The 17706-nt window shown below is 38.6% G+C and overlaps 1 protein-coding gene across 8 annotated transcripts in view; it reads right to left on the bottom strand.

The window, feature by feature from the left end:
• LOC108433088 (receptor-type tyrosine-protein phosphatase S-like) overlaps nucleotides 1–17706 on the bottom strand; it is a 209459-nt gene that overhangs the window by 155421 nt on the left and 36332 nt on the right. For all 8 annotated transcript variants that reach the window (XM_017707415.2, XM_017707420.2, XM_037530991.1 and 5 more), the window contains exons 2-3: nucleotides 11779–11852; nucleotides 3337–3486 (exon numbers count right to left, since the gene is read on the bottom strand). In XM_017707415.2, coding sequence (XP_017562904.2) covers nucleotides 3337–3454 — 118 coding nt within the window. In that variant the 5' untranslated portion in view covers nucleotides 3455–3486; nucleotides 11779–11852. The remainder of the gene's footprint in view (nucleotides 1–3336; nucleotides 3487–11778; nucleotides 11853–17706) is intronic.

Raw genomic sequence — 17706 nt, 5'->3', positions numbered from 1 at the left:
AGCCGCTGCTTCTTCACGTCGAGAGGAGCCAGTTGAGGTGGTTCGGGCATCTTGTTAGGATGCCTCCTGGACGCCTCCCTTGGGAGGTGTCACAGGCAAGTCCACCGGGGAGGAGACCCCGGGGAAGACCCAGGACACGCTGGCGTGACTATATCGCCCAGCTGGCCTGGGAGCGCCTCGGAATCCCTCCCAGGGAGCTAGTGGAAGTGGCTGGGGAAAGGGAGGTCTGGGCTTCATTGCTCAGGATGCTGCCCCCGCAACCCGAACCCCGGAGAAGCGGAAGATGATGGATGGATGGATGGATAAAGTAATCCTTTTTTCCTTTGCAGTAAAATAAAGCTCTGCTGATCATTCAACACAGTTTGAACAATAAATAGTCTTAAACACTGGAGTATATAACTGTTAATTCACCCCTTAACCCTGAAGATTGGTGCAAACAGCTGTTACCATAGCAACGCAGACAACAGTCTCACCTAGCTTGTAGATAATGAAAAGGCAAAGAGAAAGATTTAAGACAAACATTAATAATTTGGAGACTAACAGACTTTTTTGTATTTATAATCCAGTTGGTTTCCTGAGAAACGTAATGTGCATCGAGAATCTGTCAAACACTAAGAAGTCATGAAGCTGAAATCAGCCGACTGTTCGAATTGTCCCGTTCCACCTTAAATGGTGTGGCAGTTGCATTCTGGTGCCTCAGGCACCATTTAAGTTGGAGCTAGAAAATACAAACAAGAAGCAATTGAGAAGCTGACTTCAGCCTCATAAACAGTTGAACGTTGAGAGACATTTACAAGAAACTATTCTGCTTTTGTTTCCTGCCAGAGATGCGAGAAAAGCAGCGATCGTTGTGCTAAACCTTAAAGCAGATCAAAGTAAGTCTGCATTTTCATTTATGTTATGTTACACAAGTACATTAGCACATACTGAGACATATTTACAGCTAAGATTTTAAAATGGATATAAAATGTTGTCGCTGTTTCTTTTGTTGAATGAACCAAATGGTCTTCTAGTTACATTTACAAACGTTAAAGCATTAATTTGACCAAACAGTGACTAAAAATAACTAAAGGCTAGTTAGCATGCCCTGCTAGAAAAATCAGCAGAGAGTAGCATCACTGGTCACCAGCAAAACCAGCATATGTTGTGGTTTGGATGCTGGTATGCCGGTCAAACAGCATGACCATGCAGGGTGACCAGCTAAACCAGCACAATACTTCAAAAAGTTTTCACGATATATAATATTGTGATGATCACAATATTTATTTTTCTGTCAACTGATAAGCTGGAACAGACAGAGTAGCACCACATTTTAAACATATACCTTCAAACACTATGAATCCAGTTATTTACATTCAACATTCTACATACTTTGGTGTACTAAATTCACTTAAACGGGACTCAATATGCTGTCTTTGTAATCTAACAAGCAGTTGGGAAGTGTTTACGTACTGACAATATCCACGATATGCTCAGAAATGCATACAGTGTAATATGTAATTTATCATGATAATGATCAATATTGTCATATTGCCCAGCCCTACTGAAAGGCTGAAAGACAGTCAGCACTTCCTTAACAGATTTTGCTATAAAGACTACAAAATCAAATACACATTTTTATTTTTTATATAGGCCAATAAAAAATGAATGAACATATAGTTCCTTAAACAGCTCCTTCTAATGATGCAAGATGTTGTGACAGTAGCCATTACAGATTCAAATATTACAGCGCCAAATATGAAGTAATCATCACATCTGGAGTATTTTTAAAGGCTAATAGCTCAGGATAGTTTTTGAGTGGTGCATGTGCATGTTTTGCAGTTGGCCACGTAGTTACTCGCTCTTCATGCAGTAAAAAATAGGGTTCAAGCCCAGTGCAGGGAAGCACTTTCTGGGCTTCTAATGCTACATTCCTGATAATTTAATTACATAAAATTGGCACAAAGTTATTTGATCAGTTCTGTCAGTGCTTATCTTAATGATACATTTATTGTAGAAACTCATATCGGATAAAGTTTCGATGTTTCGTGCAGCCCTACATACACCCGCACATACACTCTGTCAAACTCCTGCACACCCCGACACACACACGGCAACAAAGTCTTTTATTTGACCAGTGGTGCCGTTTCATCCCAGAGAACAAAGAAACAAAGACATCAGCGGCAACCTTGAGGAGCAAGACCGAGAGCCGCCACTGTGTCTTAAGCAATGATGTCAGGCTCTCCAGCGCATGCCATCCCCATGACAACTGCCATCAAAGACCAATCAAGGAGGAGGAACGCTAGTAAGAGGAGGAAGTGTAATCATCTCTCGTGCACGCACGGCGCCGATCAGCCGAGACGTGATGCTCAGAAACAATCTGATGACCAGGAATGATAATCAGATGCTACAGAGGTACCGCAGGCATCTTTAGTATCTCAACCTCAACAGCTCCATTTTGTGCTGATAAATATAAATGTACTAATATTCAGCACTCAGGTGAACTTTGCTGACCGCAATGGTTTAAAGGGCCCATATAATAGAAAAACAAATTGTGCTCACATGAAAGAGTTTCATAGAGTGATGTAAACATTCTTAAAATTTCAAGTTGCAATAAATCCCCTGTCTATACAGTCCATATATGACAACTAAGCAAATTTTGAATTCACTGGTCTTGTGATGCTGCAAAAAACAACATATTTAAAAGGTGTATCCTGATTATTTCTAAGCAGTGAAGAGAGGTTGGAAAATAGTCATGTATAAAAGAAATATGACTGTATTTGGTACATAAAACCAAAGTGTGTAAAGATTTAAGTATGCTGTTTGCACAACGTTAATTAGAGGCTATAAGCTTTGATTACTTGTTAGCTCCATTTGCTTCATAGCTCCACTGCAAAAGTAAAGAAGCAGACGTCAGAAACCAAACATGTCTTAGCTGATCACCTTCATTAGGTGTAAGCAGAAGACCAAAAATCAGTTTTCTCGCCCAACTATCAGCTTTACCAGACTTTGAGGACCTGGGAGATGGAGCTCACACATGAGAGAGGATAATCACATGGCTGCCATGGTGCTCGAAAGACAGGTATTGTCATACTTGTCACGTTCTAACAGATGCAGGTTTGCGTCAGGCACTGAGATTTAACGTCAGGTGTTAAGCATACTTGTGGCCTAGTCAACCTTGACATATCACTCAACCTTCACCACACTGTTGCACTTCAGCTAGTTAATTAGTAATAAACATCTCCCACTGTTTCCATAACTACAATATGTGCACATATATGGGCACCGTGGGACTCTGGATTGTTTCCATACCGACGGAAACTTGTTAATAAAGCACACAAAACCTCAGAGACGTACATAAGGCATGGCAGGTGCTGGAGAGTGAGGAGAGCAGGAAGGCCATCAGGAGCAAGAGGGCTGAAGGAAACACATACGGCCCAGGACTGGGTGGGCCTCCTCTGGGACGGGGAGCCATGACAGGACTTCACGCACGATCGTCCAGACACACTGAGGAGAAAGAGATAGGGAAAAGTTAGTCTTGCATAGTGTGAACAGTAGTTTGGCATTGAGGTCCCTTTAAGTAGTGCATTAAAAAAAAAAAGTTTCCTAAAAACGTAGTTCTTCAAATGAGATGTGCAAATATGAACAACCTCCCACATAAGGGTTAATGCCAAATACAGTTGTTTCCACACATTCCAGACAAGAACCACACAAGAACCTTTCATTTTAAGAGTGCGTTGTTGGGAGGGACCTCAAAACCCAGTAGAAGGTGCACCAAATACAAATGCCGTTTAGTATTTAATATGTAAGTGTACATAGAAAGTACCATTTTATAATGTAAATTACCACATTTTATTTTGACAGGCTATTGACATGAACCATTCAGTGGCTTAACATTAAAGTTAAAGCTAAACAATTATTCGAGATTATCGATAATATTGAACATTTTTTAAAAAGCTGCAACAGTTATTTCTGTTTCACTTATTTTTGATTTAGATTTTCAAGGTGGTGTCCAACGTAGAGCAAGTTAATGACTAAACCAGAAGAGAGCAGCAATTCACTTAGAGTGTCGTACCTTTGTGAGCAGATAGCGTAAGAAAAAGAACAATTATGCTGAAAGTGAAAAAGTAAGTAAAGCCACACTTGTTACTGTCAGTAAAGCGACAGGTATTTGGGTATAGGTCAACTGTTCCAGGTGTCAGTGTTCAAATACTGAAAGCACTATTTGGGCACTGTTTATTTTAATCACAAGTAGGTGCCTACAATTCTGGAATTTTTTTATGTTTAACAAGAATGTGAATGTTTTGTTGATATTTGTATGCAAGTAAGTATATTATATAAATATGCATAGTGACATAAGCACACTTCCAAGGTCACATTCGTAACTGCCTGAGAAGCCAGAGGCAGCATGGCTTTTCTGCTAACTCTATATACTGTAGGTTAGCACCTCTAGCTTATGTAAGCTACGTTCACAAACTAAACAAAATATAGGGACTCATTCACCAATATCTTCCTACGTTTACTTGTAAATGTGTTCTTGAGAAAGGTTGTAAGAATCAGAATCAGAATCAAGCTTGATTTGGTTTTGGTTACAGGAGCTCACAGTGCACAGTACCAGACAGACATTCGCATGTAGAGAATAAGATAAAATAAATATAAAATATAACAGATAAAATTAAATAAAATAAAACATGCATTCCTACCATCACTCACTTTGTAAACCTATGGGTCTAAAGTTAAAGTGCTGAGTGCAGCAGCAGTTAAAGGGTGTATAGTGGCAGAGACAGGGATCAATGAGGTGACAGTCAGAAAAAGAAAAAGTCTGTCAGATTCATGACACATTCGCAAACCGCAGAACTGTTCACAGCTTTGTGCTCTTGAGTGTGTATAGATTCTGTTCGCACCTAAGAACAAATCCCAAATAAGAAAAATTTAGTCAATGTCAGAATCCTTGTCAAAAAGAAATTTCATCTTATGAACGCTTGGTGAATGAGGCCCATAGTTCTCTGACAAACTAGCATGTTGGCACATTGTCCACAGAGGAGAAAACAGCTAGTCCTCATCGGCATCCTGTTTCACATGTGAGTTGTAGTAGCTCATTAGCTCAACTGAAGAGGCCGCCTCAGTTACTCACCCGACAAGAAAACCATCTGATTTCCTTCAGCTATTTTTGGACTGTAAAATAGGTTTCAAAATGTATTCCTCTATGTGCTGATCATTTTTGTGCTATTGACTTTTTAGCCTAAAAAGTAAGCCTACAGTCCTGTGTTAATTTCATCCTTTTGTTGTTGTTTTTTCCTTCCTTGAGGTTAACCGAATATCCATTCATTATCTCTTACAGACACCTGCATGTCAAAATTAGCCAGAATGCACACTCCTAACTACAATATCCAAAATATATATATTTTTTTACTTTTATAGTTATTTACATTTACATTTAAAGCTTAATTTTTGTAAGGTAAAATAAATTAGAATTGTAAATGTCCCACAAACCATTTGTACAGGCATGATATTCACCTGCTGCTATGGCACACATGCCGCAGCCCTCCTGCTTCCCCCACCAAGTGCAGTCATCCAGTACAGCTCAAAAGCTGCTTTTCTATAACAGACTATCTATGCTAGGTACAATACATGTGGTATTGATGTTGGATATCATATCATACATTATTGTTATGTTCATGTTTGGGAATACAAGTGTCTTGCTATGATTTGATTGCAATAAATCAATAAATTGAAATTTAAAAATGATTTTTTACCATTACAGGGGCTGTTAGTGTGGTAACTTGTTTAACCACCACTGGCCACAGCCCTAACACAATTATCCAGGCCAAAACAGGGTATTGTATTTTGCATGTCTGCACTGAACTCTGTGAACCCCAATACCGTTATAGAGTTGTAAGATAAATACCACATGCTGCTCTTACTGAAAGCACAAACATCAACATTGTACAAATGTAGTACTGCCAAGCAAAGCAGGAATTATTTTCCATTATTATGTAATTAATATCTTGCAATCTCATGAAAGAATTGCTTACACCCACTTTTCAGCTTATAATGAACAGTCCACTCCGAAGCAAATCTATGTCTAAGTGCTGTGAAACGCTTCGACGTTGATGTAATGCATTGTAGCATTAATCTGTAGCACTTGTGCTAGCATTCGACTATAGCGGATATAGATTTTTTACGAGGGGCCCATTAATTATTGAAAAACTTCCCAAGCAGTGCGTGTTTTACTGGCTAACCTTCACATTAGGTGCAGCTTATGCCAGAGCATGTCGGGAGGGGGAGGGGGGGGGGGGGGGGCACGGTGGTTCACCAGCAGCTGAAGATTCACCTATCCAGCAGTGCGCTGCAGAACCCCAGCAAGAAGTCAATATTTGCACGAGTAAAATCGATTTTACTCATTTCTGGGATTGTGCAGGTGCAACAGCCAACAAGGCAGGATCTGATATTACCTCGATCCACATATAACTCCTTTCTTTCTACTCAGCTTGTTTATAGTTCAGTTCTGATGAATGACACTGCGAGATGCGAAGCTGGAACATTCCTGAGGAGACTGAGTAATAACAGCACCTACCTATATGCAACCTTGGTCAAATTGATGATTACCTATGTAAAAAAAATGTGTGTGTATATATATATATATATATATATATATATATATATATATATATATATATATATATATATATATATATATATACACACGTCATATATATACACACGTCATATATATACACACTAATATTTTTGCACACAACTGTATTTAAAGCAAGTAGATATGTTAAAGCATTCTAGGATTATCATGAATCAGTGGTGGACACTTCTGGCACGCTTCTAAAGAGGAAATGGCATCAGCCTGAAACAGGAAATGACCAATAAGAAGCATGATTAATAACCATACTGCCTCTAATTTTCTCTAGTCAGTCTTAAATCATAAATCATTGGAGCGGCTGTTAATTGCTAGACTTAAGACAATCCATTTGGAATTGATTTTATCAGAATAGATTTTTGCATGTCTTTATTTTCCAAAGATGAAATGACCACTAACAACAATTAATCATCTTATAATACCTCTAATTTTCTCCAGTGGGCCTTTTATCATAAATCAACGGTGGTCACATCCATATACAATGCCACCAAAAAGCCATTGTCCATTATTATCCGTCTGGCACTGAGCAGTAGCAGCACCTATTTTAAGCAGGCTGATCCTCTAACAGGCCTTTGTCATATATCAGTGGTGGCCACATCCATATAAAACTCTAACCAGGAGCCACTGTCCATTACTAGAAGCAAGATAATCGATATGGGATTGATTTTGACCAGAATAGATTCCTGGGTGCCACCAGTTCACTTCCTAAAGACATGGGCGTGGATCAGGAAATGACCAATAGTAATGCGAATTAATATTCATTTTCTCTGGACTTTTGTAATTCAAGGCGGACACATCCACATAACATTCTCATGATTCCTGTTGCCTCTAAGGAACAGAAAGAAGACATATACTCAGCCTCAAACAATTATAATAAAATTACAATAATAACTAATAATCATGCTGCCTATAATTTTCTCTAATCTGCTTTTAATCGTGTGCGGTCCAGTGGTAGCCTCAAGATAACTGACTTGGAATTGATTTTTTTTTTTACCAGAACAGTTTCCTGTGCACATTCTATAAAGGAAATGGCAGTCTGAAACAGTATATGCCCAATCTCAACATAATTAATCACCTCACTGCAGCTGCATTTTAATATTTAATATAACATCCAAATGTGCATTACACCTACTTTAAACCAGTAAAAGAGGACAGTGAGGAGCAGATTATTTAAACCGCACTCACCCTCAGCAGACTAGCCTCAGTGAGCTACCTGGCTAGTCAAACTTTGCAAGATAAACATATTTTGAGACGTTTGAAAATATATAAAACTTGTGAATAACTGAGTGCATTTGGCTATAAAACTGGTGTAGAACTGTGTTGCACTGCCTTTCGTTTTGTTGTTTTAGCATGCTAACTAACCATTAGCATGCTAACTAGCCAGCTAGCTGAGTAAAGTTATCACATTACATCAGAAGTCATGTATAACTGATGGATTAGCTTACAACCAAAAGTCCAGCAAATCAAATGCTACGGTTCTGAAATGTTAGGCATTTTACAGTCGTTTACTGCTATAAACTGATCTGTCCGCCATTATTTTCAGGTCTGAAGAAGGGAAATGCATCAGGTCACAATGATTTCCAGTCCAGTTCTGCTGCTGAGACAGATTTTTTTCTAGAATAGCTTTCTGCGTGCCATCACTTTAAAAGAGAAAATGATATCAGCCTGGAACAAGGAGTAACCAATGACCATGATAATTAATAACCTTTCTACTGTTAATCATCTGTAGCAAGTACAGGGAGTTTCCGCCTTGCTTTCCAACCCTACAGACACAAAGAGCTAAAGCTTGCTAGCGTCTACACCCTGCTCACCCTGCTAAGCTCTGCATCCAACACGGCCATCCATCACTCCAGGCCTCGACCCTGCTTTAACTAGCACGACCCCGTCCAGATGTCGAAACGCTGCATGATCCACAAACACAGTTAAATAACAGTTCGCGCCACACCAGATGCAGGTCTGACACGGTTTTGCAGGGCGGACCATACGTTTTTATGTCTGCTCTGGTTTTGCCGCACAAATGCACAATTAAGGGGAAAATCTGTCTTGAATTGTTAATTAGCAGTGTGGAGGGATTGTTTTGACACAGGTGAAATGGGTTCCTCGTTGTCTTTGTAATGGCCCTCCACCAACGGGGAAAAAAATAAAAGAACCCTCCTGCAAAGTGCTGTTCTGAAAATGCAAATCGTGCCCCTTCTGCTGCTTCATCATGAGGAAATTGCAAAACGAGCGGAGGCATTTCCCTTCAAGCGCGCCAACTGAATATTCACCTTTTCACACACACAATCAAACACAGCACAAATTCGGGGCGCACCTGGACAAATGACATGCATTGTTTATTTTCTAAATTGAAAATAGGTAAACACATCCTCTACAGAGAACACACTTCTACACATTTCAATGCAAAATTACTGTTTATTTGCTGAATTCAACATAGAGGGGGGAAAAAGGAAATGGCCAGTGCAAAAGTAAAGGTTTTTTAAAATATGTTAAACTCAAAAAATAATTAGAAATTGTGCAATAAAATGTGCGAAGTGTGAAGAAGATTTTCTTACTTTTTCTAAATTAGAAAATAAACAAAGCATGTCATTGACCAGGGGTTTCCAAACTTTTACATACAACTGTACATCTATGCAAACGGCAGGTTTGCTTACCAAAAACATGGTGGAAATTCTCTTTTCCCCTCTATCTGTACTGTCATTTCTAGATAAATCCCCCTCAACTGCTTCAGAGTGACTGTGGCAGGTTTATGTTACACACAGAAACTGAAGTAGAGTTTGACCTCCGAAATACATGGTACTTCCAAAAATAGCGCATTTGAGTGAATGTTGTCAGCAGCTACAGACTCTAAGTCTCGACTGATATATCAGTTAGACAATACCAACTGAGGCAATGTGGATTTACTGCAAACATGGTGACGATAAAGCACTGATATCTAGTGGCTTGCTTTACACTGTAACGATCGTACATCTCTGATCATACATTTCTCACCATCATACATCTCTGATAATTCAGAATGCATCTCATTGCTATGGTTATTTGAAATTAACATTTTTGGCCAAAACTGGAAGTGGAATTCAGAGCTCACTGGGCCAAAAACTGGACAAAAATAATGACAGCATTAAAAAAAATAAAATAAATGAAAACAGCTTACATTAAATTTACTAAACTTACTATAATTGTTTCTGTATGTAGGCTACAGTATGTGCCACGAAATCCAACATCCTTAACAACAGCATTTTCTGTTGTCGAGGATGTTGGTTTTCGTGGCACATACTGTAGCCTACATACAGAAACAATGTTCGCCATCCAATGCAAAGAATACCATTATTTTTAGGTTACACTTTGCACATCAGCTGTCTTTTGTAAATGTTTTCGTCATTTCAAAAGCTGAGGCTACAAATGATGTAGCGTGGCAGTGAAGACTTGTTTTTTCTTCTGTTGTTACGCTGTATTCTGAGTAAGTCGAGTGGGACATCATGCTTTTAAGTGGACAAGTTCTTGAGTGTTGTATCTTTTCTTGATACATGAACAGATATTATACCTTGCTTGTCTCCCTGCAGCTGTAATTATCATGTCAGATAAGACCGGCACAGATAAGTGAATGAGGCTGAAATTCGCCAGCTTCTAATTCAATGTTTACGTTCCAACCTAAATCTGAGGTGGAACACAAGATTTGAATTAAGAGCTGGTGAGCAAGAAGCTTCATGGAAAGTGAAGGGAACACACATCGTTTTAAAACACTATTCCTCATGTTCATTGTCTATATGCTTTATATGCTTTGGTAACATTAACTTAACTAATAAACACTGTTAACAAAAAACATTCAATAATAGTAATGAGCAACTCAACGTTTTTTGATAGCTGCTTCACCTGCTTCAGTTGTTCCTGCAACCACATAAATTCATGTGCTCCTGCTGGTGTGGGTTCATGGCTGTTTCTTCTCTTTAAAAGATGTACACTTGTATGCTAATAGTGCCATCCTTGTGGAGAAACTTCAGACTGCTAGACATGCTCGAGTAAATGAGTGAGTTCCAAAGCCCGTGTTTTCTCTAAAGCTTAGACCTTCAGGACTTTGGTTGTAGATGTCTGTCGGAAGCATGAAGTATTATATCTTCATAATTGTACAACTCATCTGAACCATCTGGACACTTTATTTTCAAACGGTAGCCTAATGTCTTATTAATGCACCACAATAATCAATTGTTTGAACAATAAAAGGGAATAATGTTACATATACATATTATATAATATTATTTAGCAATCTGTTTAAAATTTCTCTCTAGTTCCTCTCTAGTTCATTGTCACTTCTCTTTCCTAATATGACCATTTTCGCTTCTGAAGCATCATCATTGGCTTACTTATCATTTCCAATATCGAATTACATCGCCCTATCGCCCATGATAAAAATAACAAAAACATGAAAACGTATCCAAACCAGACCTTTAGTGTGAAGGTAACGTTACAAAACACAGAAACATTTCTAAAACAGATGAAAAACAAGAATTAACAGAAACCAACAAAATCCTTATGCATTCTGGGAAGCTCGACTTGGAGCTACGATATTTATACTATTTAGAGCTTTGAACGTTTGTGCCATTTATTTGAGTTCATGAATAAGAAATGTGACATTTTAGAACTGAGAACTGACAATCACGTCAGTCAGTAAAACACTGTTTAACTGAACCTACTGGAGTGTTTGATATTGATCATTTTAAATGATATCAGTCATTATTATTTAGTGCAATTGCTGGTGTCTTGAAATCAGTATTGTGACAAAATTGGCCAAGCCGCCACACACATTTACAGATATACATATAGTCTCTATTCAGAAAAAAACAGACATCTCCATCTTTGTTGATTTTTATATTTTTAAAATCATTTGAACACAGCAGCTGTTATTTATACTGTGTGAAATTTTCATGATGAATGGACCAACAGAAAATTACTTAGAAAAGCACCTCCTTATGTTGACTTACATTCTTCTGTGAGTTTCTGTTTTGGAGATGTGTGTTTCTGGACAGTCTACAAGACACACACACACAAACACACACACGCACACACGCACACACACACACACACACACACACACACACACACACACACACACACACACACACACAAACAAATAAATAAAGGTAGATACTGACCACTCTGTCTTTTTAAACCCGTCTTAGCTTCATGTCCTGCTTTTGGTAATCCTCAGCAGTATGAACCGGTATGCCTACAAAAAACAGACAGGAGATAAGAGATTACTGAATTATGTAATCCAGAAGCTTTTCCTGAGAAGTAATGTAGAATACTGTAACTAAAGCATAAAAACATTATTGTCTGTCTGCTTTACATCTAAACTTGATACAGAGAAAATGGAGCTGCCAGGATTAATAGAAAAGGCCTTTTAAAATAGATCCCAAATAAAAGGTCATCAATTACCTGTGTACTTTTTTAATAAAGTATCATAAAAAGAGGTGCGTACTTTGTAATTGTGCATTTAAGCCCATTTTAATGGTCTGGGGATGATACACCAGTGTTTTCTTTCAAGGCTGCCACTATTGATTATATTATAGAGAAATGTAACATTTATTTCTGTAGGGATACAAATACACTAAATGCATTAAATACAAATGCAGTAAGTCCAGTGTTATTTATTGAATTCAGAGTGGTGTAACCATGCAGGCCAGTGAATTAGAGCCATGCTGAGTTTGAACAGATGCCGCTGCCTTTCTTAATCACACATATTTAATGAGCAAACTCCTTCACATAAACGTAATTAAACATACGCAATGTAAGGAGCCCATCTGCGACATATTAGCTGCAGTGATATATCCGAGCACGTCTGAAAGGAATTTAGCGACACGTTCGAGCCGCTTTAGAGACAGGATGGCATACATCTAGATGTCTACACGTTTTCAACCCCCCCACCACCACCACTTCTGAAGCTGTTATTCATCTTTGGTGCATTGAGGCGTGTCTTGTCTCACTGTTGCCTTGTCAACCACTTCTGTCTCTCCTCCTCCATCTATCTTTCTCTCTCTATCTCTCATCTTCATCAGCCTGCGATCTGTTTGTGCAGTCCATGGGCTTAGTTCACGGACCTCTGGGAGCGTTCATTTCCATGACAACCGCACCGAAATCCATTCAACCAGCATGATCTCCCAGCCAAGCCAGAGTGTGCCCTTAAAGTCTGGACATGGCTGAGGTTAGCAAAAGGCGTTCGAAACCAGGACAGGCAGGGAATATAACCGCGGAGGTTGAAATTCGGGGTCAAAGATTGACAATCACAAGCACAATTTTGTAGACCTTCAAGGATCAAAGGCAAGCTTCGGGTCAATATGGAGGATTAGCACGCTGAGGATTAAAACAATAGTCCAGCCTTTTGCAGCCTGCTGTAGTATACAGTCCATTACCACATACAACTATTTCAACATGTTTTGTACTGAAAATAATAGAAAACCCATTGACTGAAACCACTTATAATAAAATCCAGTGGTATTTGCTTCGTCACTTGGCCACTGGCCTCTATTACAAATGTACTTCTGGTCATGAGCTTTTGGTTGTTTTATTACTAAGAATTTGGAAACAGTTGTCCAAACGCAGCATATAGAGATCAGGTAGAAAAATACAGACATATTTCTTTAAGAGGTGGCCAACCGCCTGGAATACGTTTGAATTGGCCTTGCAACACCTTTGCAACCATCTGGGATAACCACAATAACACAATACCTAAGGTGGGCAACACAATATCTAATATGGGTGCAACGATTCACAAAATTCAGGATTTGACATTTTTCAATACAGCAAAAATACAGTTTTGCTTAAATTGTGTACAACAGAAAACTAAAATACAACTCAATTCAACATGATAAGTTGTACTGTTACACTGCTAATATCTAGTGTAGATAAGTAGGGATGCACCAGTATGAGAATTGTGGCCCAATTCCCAATATCCAAAAATATTCACGTACATATCTGCAAATGTCAACATAAACTATTCATAAAATGCAGAAACTAGGGTCAGCATTAGCATTACAGAGCTAAAATTTATGGTTCCAAGTGTGGAAAAGTGAATAAAACTTCACCAAAATGTTCTACTTTTCCAGTGTACAATAATCTGGAGCGCATTAATTAACTGGCTAAACGTTATGCTAGGTATTAGCAAAGCAGCCCAGTAGCCACACAGTTGAGTGGCTTTCTTCACTGTTAGCATGCGGGCTAACAGCTGCTGAAGGTCATGGCATCTGCAAAGCAGCAACCAGAGACAGGCAAGTGACACACTTAGACAGCGCACATGGGCGCAAAGCTGCTTAGCAAGGGCGCCGGCAGCATATTGCATGGATGTTCAATGTTAAATGGAGCTAGTGTGGGTGCAGATGTGTATGAAAATGACACTAATGCTCAACAGCTGAAAACAATGGAGTCAGTTCAACAAACAGCAACGACCTCCCCCCTGAGCGAAGCAAACATGAGAAAATGCAGCCATGTTAGCTTCTGCTCATGCTAATTCAAGGAACAACTCTATTTTCTCTTTTCCTGTGCAGTGTATGGTTACCATAGAACTGTGTATATTCAGTACTATACTGCATTTAATGAAAAAATCCTAGAGTCTTGTTCACACAACAAGGTCCTGACGCAGAGCTTTGCCCCAGACCTGCCTCAGGCAAAAACTAGGAGCTTTCCAAGACTTACTAACAGACAGTTTATCTAAAGTTGTCACCTCACATCTCTCGCACATAAACACAGCCACAGTGTCATTCCGGCCTATTCCAGCAGACTCAGTGTGATTAAGCCCCTCTTAAGGTAGCGTAAACATGTTTATCAAGATCTAAAGTCACAAATCAACTTTCACAGACCAACAGAAGAAACCTGCAAGTGAGTTAGTGTAAACCGACTATTAATCACTATGTATGAAGTAATTCATTTAGGATTTTATGAATGTAGTCTGCAGGCAATCTAATGTTTCCAAATAAGTGAACACATAGAGCTCCAGAACAAGCACTGGAAGTCAGCTATGCCGTGACACCTCAGAGGACGGTTACTAATTTTAATGACATGTCACCCAATAATAAACAAGTTTTAATAATTCCTATAATAACAAATTCTGTGCTGCTACAGTCTTAAACGCACGCCAGGACAACACACATACATACATGTGCAAAAATGTTGGTGCCCCGGTTAAATTACATGATTTCTTGAGTTTGTTGTTGGCAAATAAATAGACATTTTGCACTATAACTTGCAGAGAAAAATCACATTTAGGTTTGTTCCCTGTAGAGGATGTGTTACTTAAACTTATTCCCCACTCAGGCAACAACAAAACGTGCAATTTTACCCAAGGGGAGCGGGTGTCCAAATTTGCATATAACTGGGACAGTGTACGCATTTATAAAATGTTAAAACTGGGTCTAAATGTGCAACATGGGAGATTTATTTATAGGTATACAGAAAAAAAACTTCTTTTTTTTATTATTCTAATCACCCTTGATTTGAACAGATAATAATGGCAGAGCTGGGGACACATAGAGCTGGGCATATATAGATAAATGTAATGTTAGGGTTTTTTTGGTGTAATAAAGAAATAATTAAAAAAGGTTCATTAGAAATGTATCATTGTATAATTATGTATAATTATGCATGATGAAATGCTTTCAGTATGTACTAGTGCTTTTCAAAAATCAGTCCATTTTAACAGCACCACAACGATACCAGAAACCATGACAAAGTCACAATAGGAAATTTTCATATTGCAGCAACGCCACTAAAGGGCTCACATTGCCTTCAAAAAGGTCAAGCCATATGAATGACCATGCAAGGAGGCTCATGGTAGGTGCATGACCTCATAAAAAGGGACTTGTTCGTGTAAAAATGTGTTGTGTTATTTGTGGTTTATTGTGTCGGCGGGTTATGGGTGTTTTGTGTTGAGGGTTGGTCACTGTGAGGGTGAAGCCTGTGGCTGGTGGTGACCTCCTTCGCACCTTCAGTGCTTTGTATCTGCCTTTCTGCCCTGGTGTTTAATAATAAGCACTCATTGTGGAAATCATGGCCTGGCCTGTGTTTTAGCCTATGCTGACTTGTTCTGCTGATTTTGTTCATGATTCTTGAATAGGCCCTAATAAAAACAAATCCTATTGGCACTGGCTTCTAAGCATTACTTATCATAAGATTCAAAGGTCCCGGCCTAAACCAACAAATAAAGTCGTGGGGAACAGTCAGCACAGAGAAGGAACAGAACCCATGGAGTCTATGATAGATGAGAAAATTTGAATTTCTCTTTTTTATTTGCTTATAAATTCACACAAACAGATTAATGTTGGATTATCAGAGTTCACAGCATAACAGTCTATGAAGTAATCCACATCTCTCTGACCCAAATAGAACAGGTACAGACGTTACCTCACAAGCATTCAGACATTTCAGTTGAGACGTTTAGAGGTGCTCCTGTTGATTCTCCTGCACATTCTCTCTCTATTCCCTCTCTTCTCAGACTGTGTGAACATTCTGGCTGCATTCCCAGATATTCTGAAGAAAAAAAATTCTACCTTACTTTTCTCCCTTCAATATTCATAATACCATGACAGAGAAAGGTTGAAAAGGTGAAGTCCTATGCGACCTGCCCCTGTAATCAGATACCCCCCTCTTCTGTTCCCCTGTAGTTCTCTGAGGAACCTCCGAATTTAAACATAAAATATAATTTCTTCTAAAGAAAGTCTGAGCTATAAGTTCAGCACAGAACACTTAAGTTCAAGAAGTACTAGGGATTCACCAACATGGGAATTCTGGGCTGATGCAGGCATTCATATACAGTCGTGTGCAAAAGTTTGAACACAGCAACAAAGGTTAACACATCTTCTCCAGGGAACACATTTCAAAATGCCATTTACTGCAAAACTGTGTATAATTTCTAGTTATTTGCTAAACTAAACCTGCTGCTTAACGTTTTATGCTTTATTTTTCTCCAATATGTTAAACTCAGCAAATAAACAGTGATTGTGTGTTACAATGTGTGGCACAGTGTGTTAGAGGACGTGATACTTTCACTCAGAAAATCAACAAAACATGTAACTTGATGATATATTCTGATACATACATGTGTATAAAATGCAGAAACTGGAACTAAATCCACCTGGATTGGCATTACAGGGACACCTAACTTTTATTTCTATAGGGCTACAAATGCAGTGAAAAAAAAAAGTTGCATTTTCCACAGAAGCCCAGCGTCACCTAAACGTCTTGCTGTTCCCGGGACAATAAATGCTTCATCAAATATCACTTTGGAATATAGGTCAACTCTAATCTGGTGCAGATTATCTGCCAATACTGATATGATTCTGATATCACGGTGTGTCCCTAAAATATTGCTACACCTTACCAACAGTCAGCTCATCGTAAAAAAGGGTTTATTATTAAATGCAATGATTACTGTACACAAAATGTGCTACTCTTTGTTTTATATGCCGTCTACTCTGAACTAAAGGACTACATTATCAAGCTAAGTAGTTAGCTTTTACCACACTAGCTAACAGCCTTAGCCACCACTGTTTTGCTAGCAATCTCACCATTATATTCCAACATTATTCTCAACAGGAGGCTGAGGTCAGATCCTTGTTTATTTGCTAAATTTTACAATTGTTTTATGTATTAATAACATAACATAAAATATGGCCTGTACACAAGTTGTGGCATATCTTATATATTTATGCTTAAACTCAGCAAATAAGCAGAAAATATGCACTAAACCTTGCAGAAAAATGCCATATTTAAGTGTGTTCCCTAAATAGTTAGCTTTCACTGTTTTATAATAAGCCATTTTCTGTCACACTAGTTAGCTAACTAGCTTAGCCACCACTGTTTCACAATTACATTTCACCACAACAGGAGCCTGAGGTCAGGTCTTCGTTTATTTGCTGAATTTAACACATTTAAATTCAGCAACCACCACCATGTTAAACTCATAACAGCAGAAAAGCAGAAAATGTGCACTAAACCTTTGACGTAAAACTTCTTCACTTAGAAGCTAAATAGTTTGCTTTCACTGTCATTTTCAGTCACACTAGCTAACTAACAAGTGGGTTAGCTTAGCC

Source organism: Pygocentrus nattereri, chromosome 19 (genome assembly GCF_015220715.1).
Source record: "Pygocentrus nattereri isolate fPygNat1 chromosome 19, fPygNat1.pri, whole genome shotgun sequence".
Lineage (NCBI taxonomy): Eukaryota > Metazoa > Chordata > Actinopteri > Characiformes > Serrasalmidae > Pygocentrus > Pygocentrus nattereri.
Note: the sequence above shows the minus strand (reverse complement) of the source record. Positions and strands in the feature narration are given on the sequence as shown.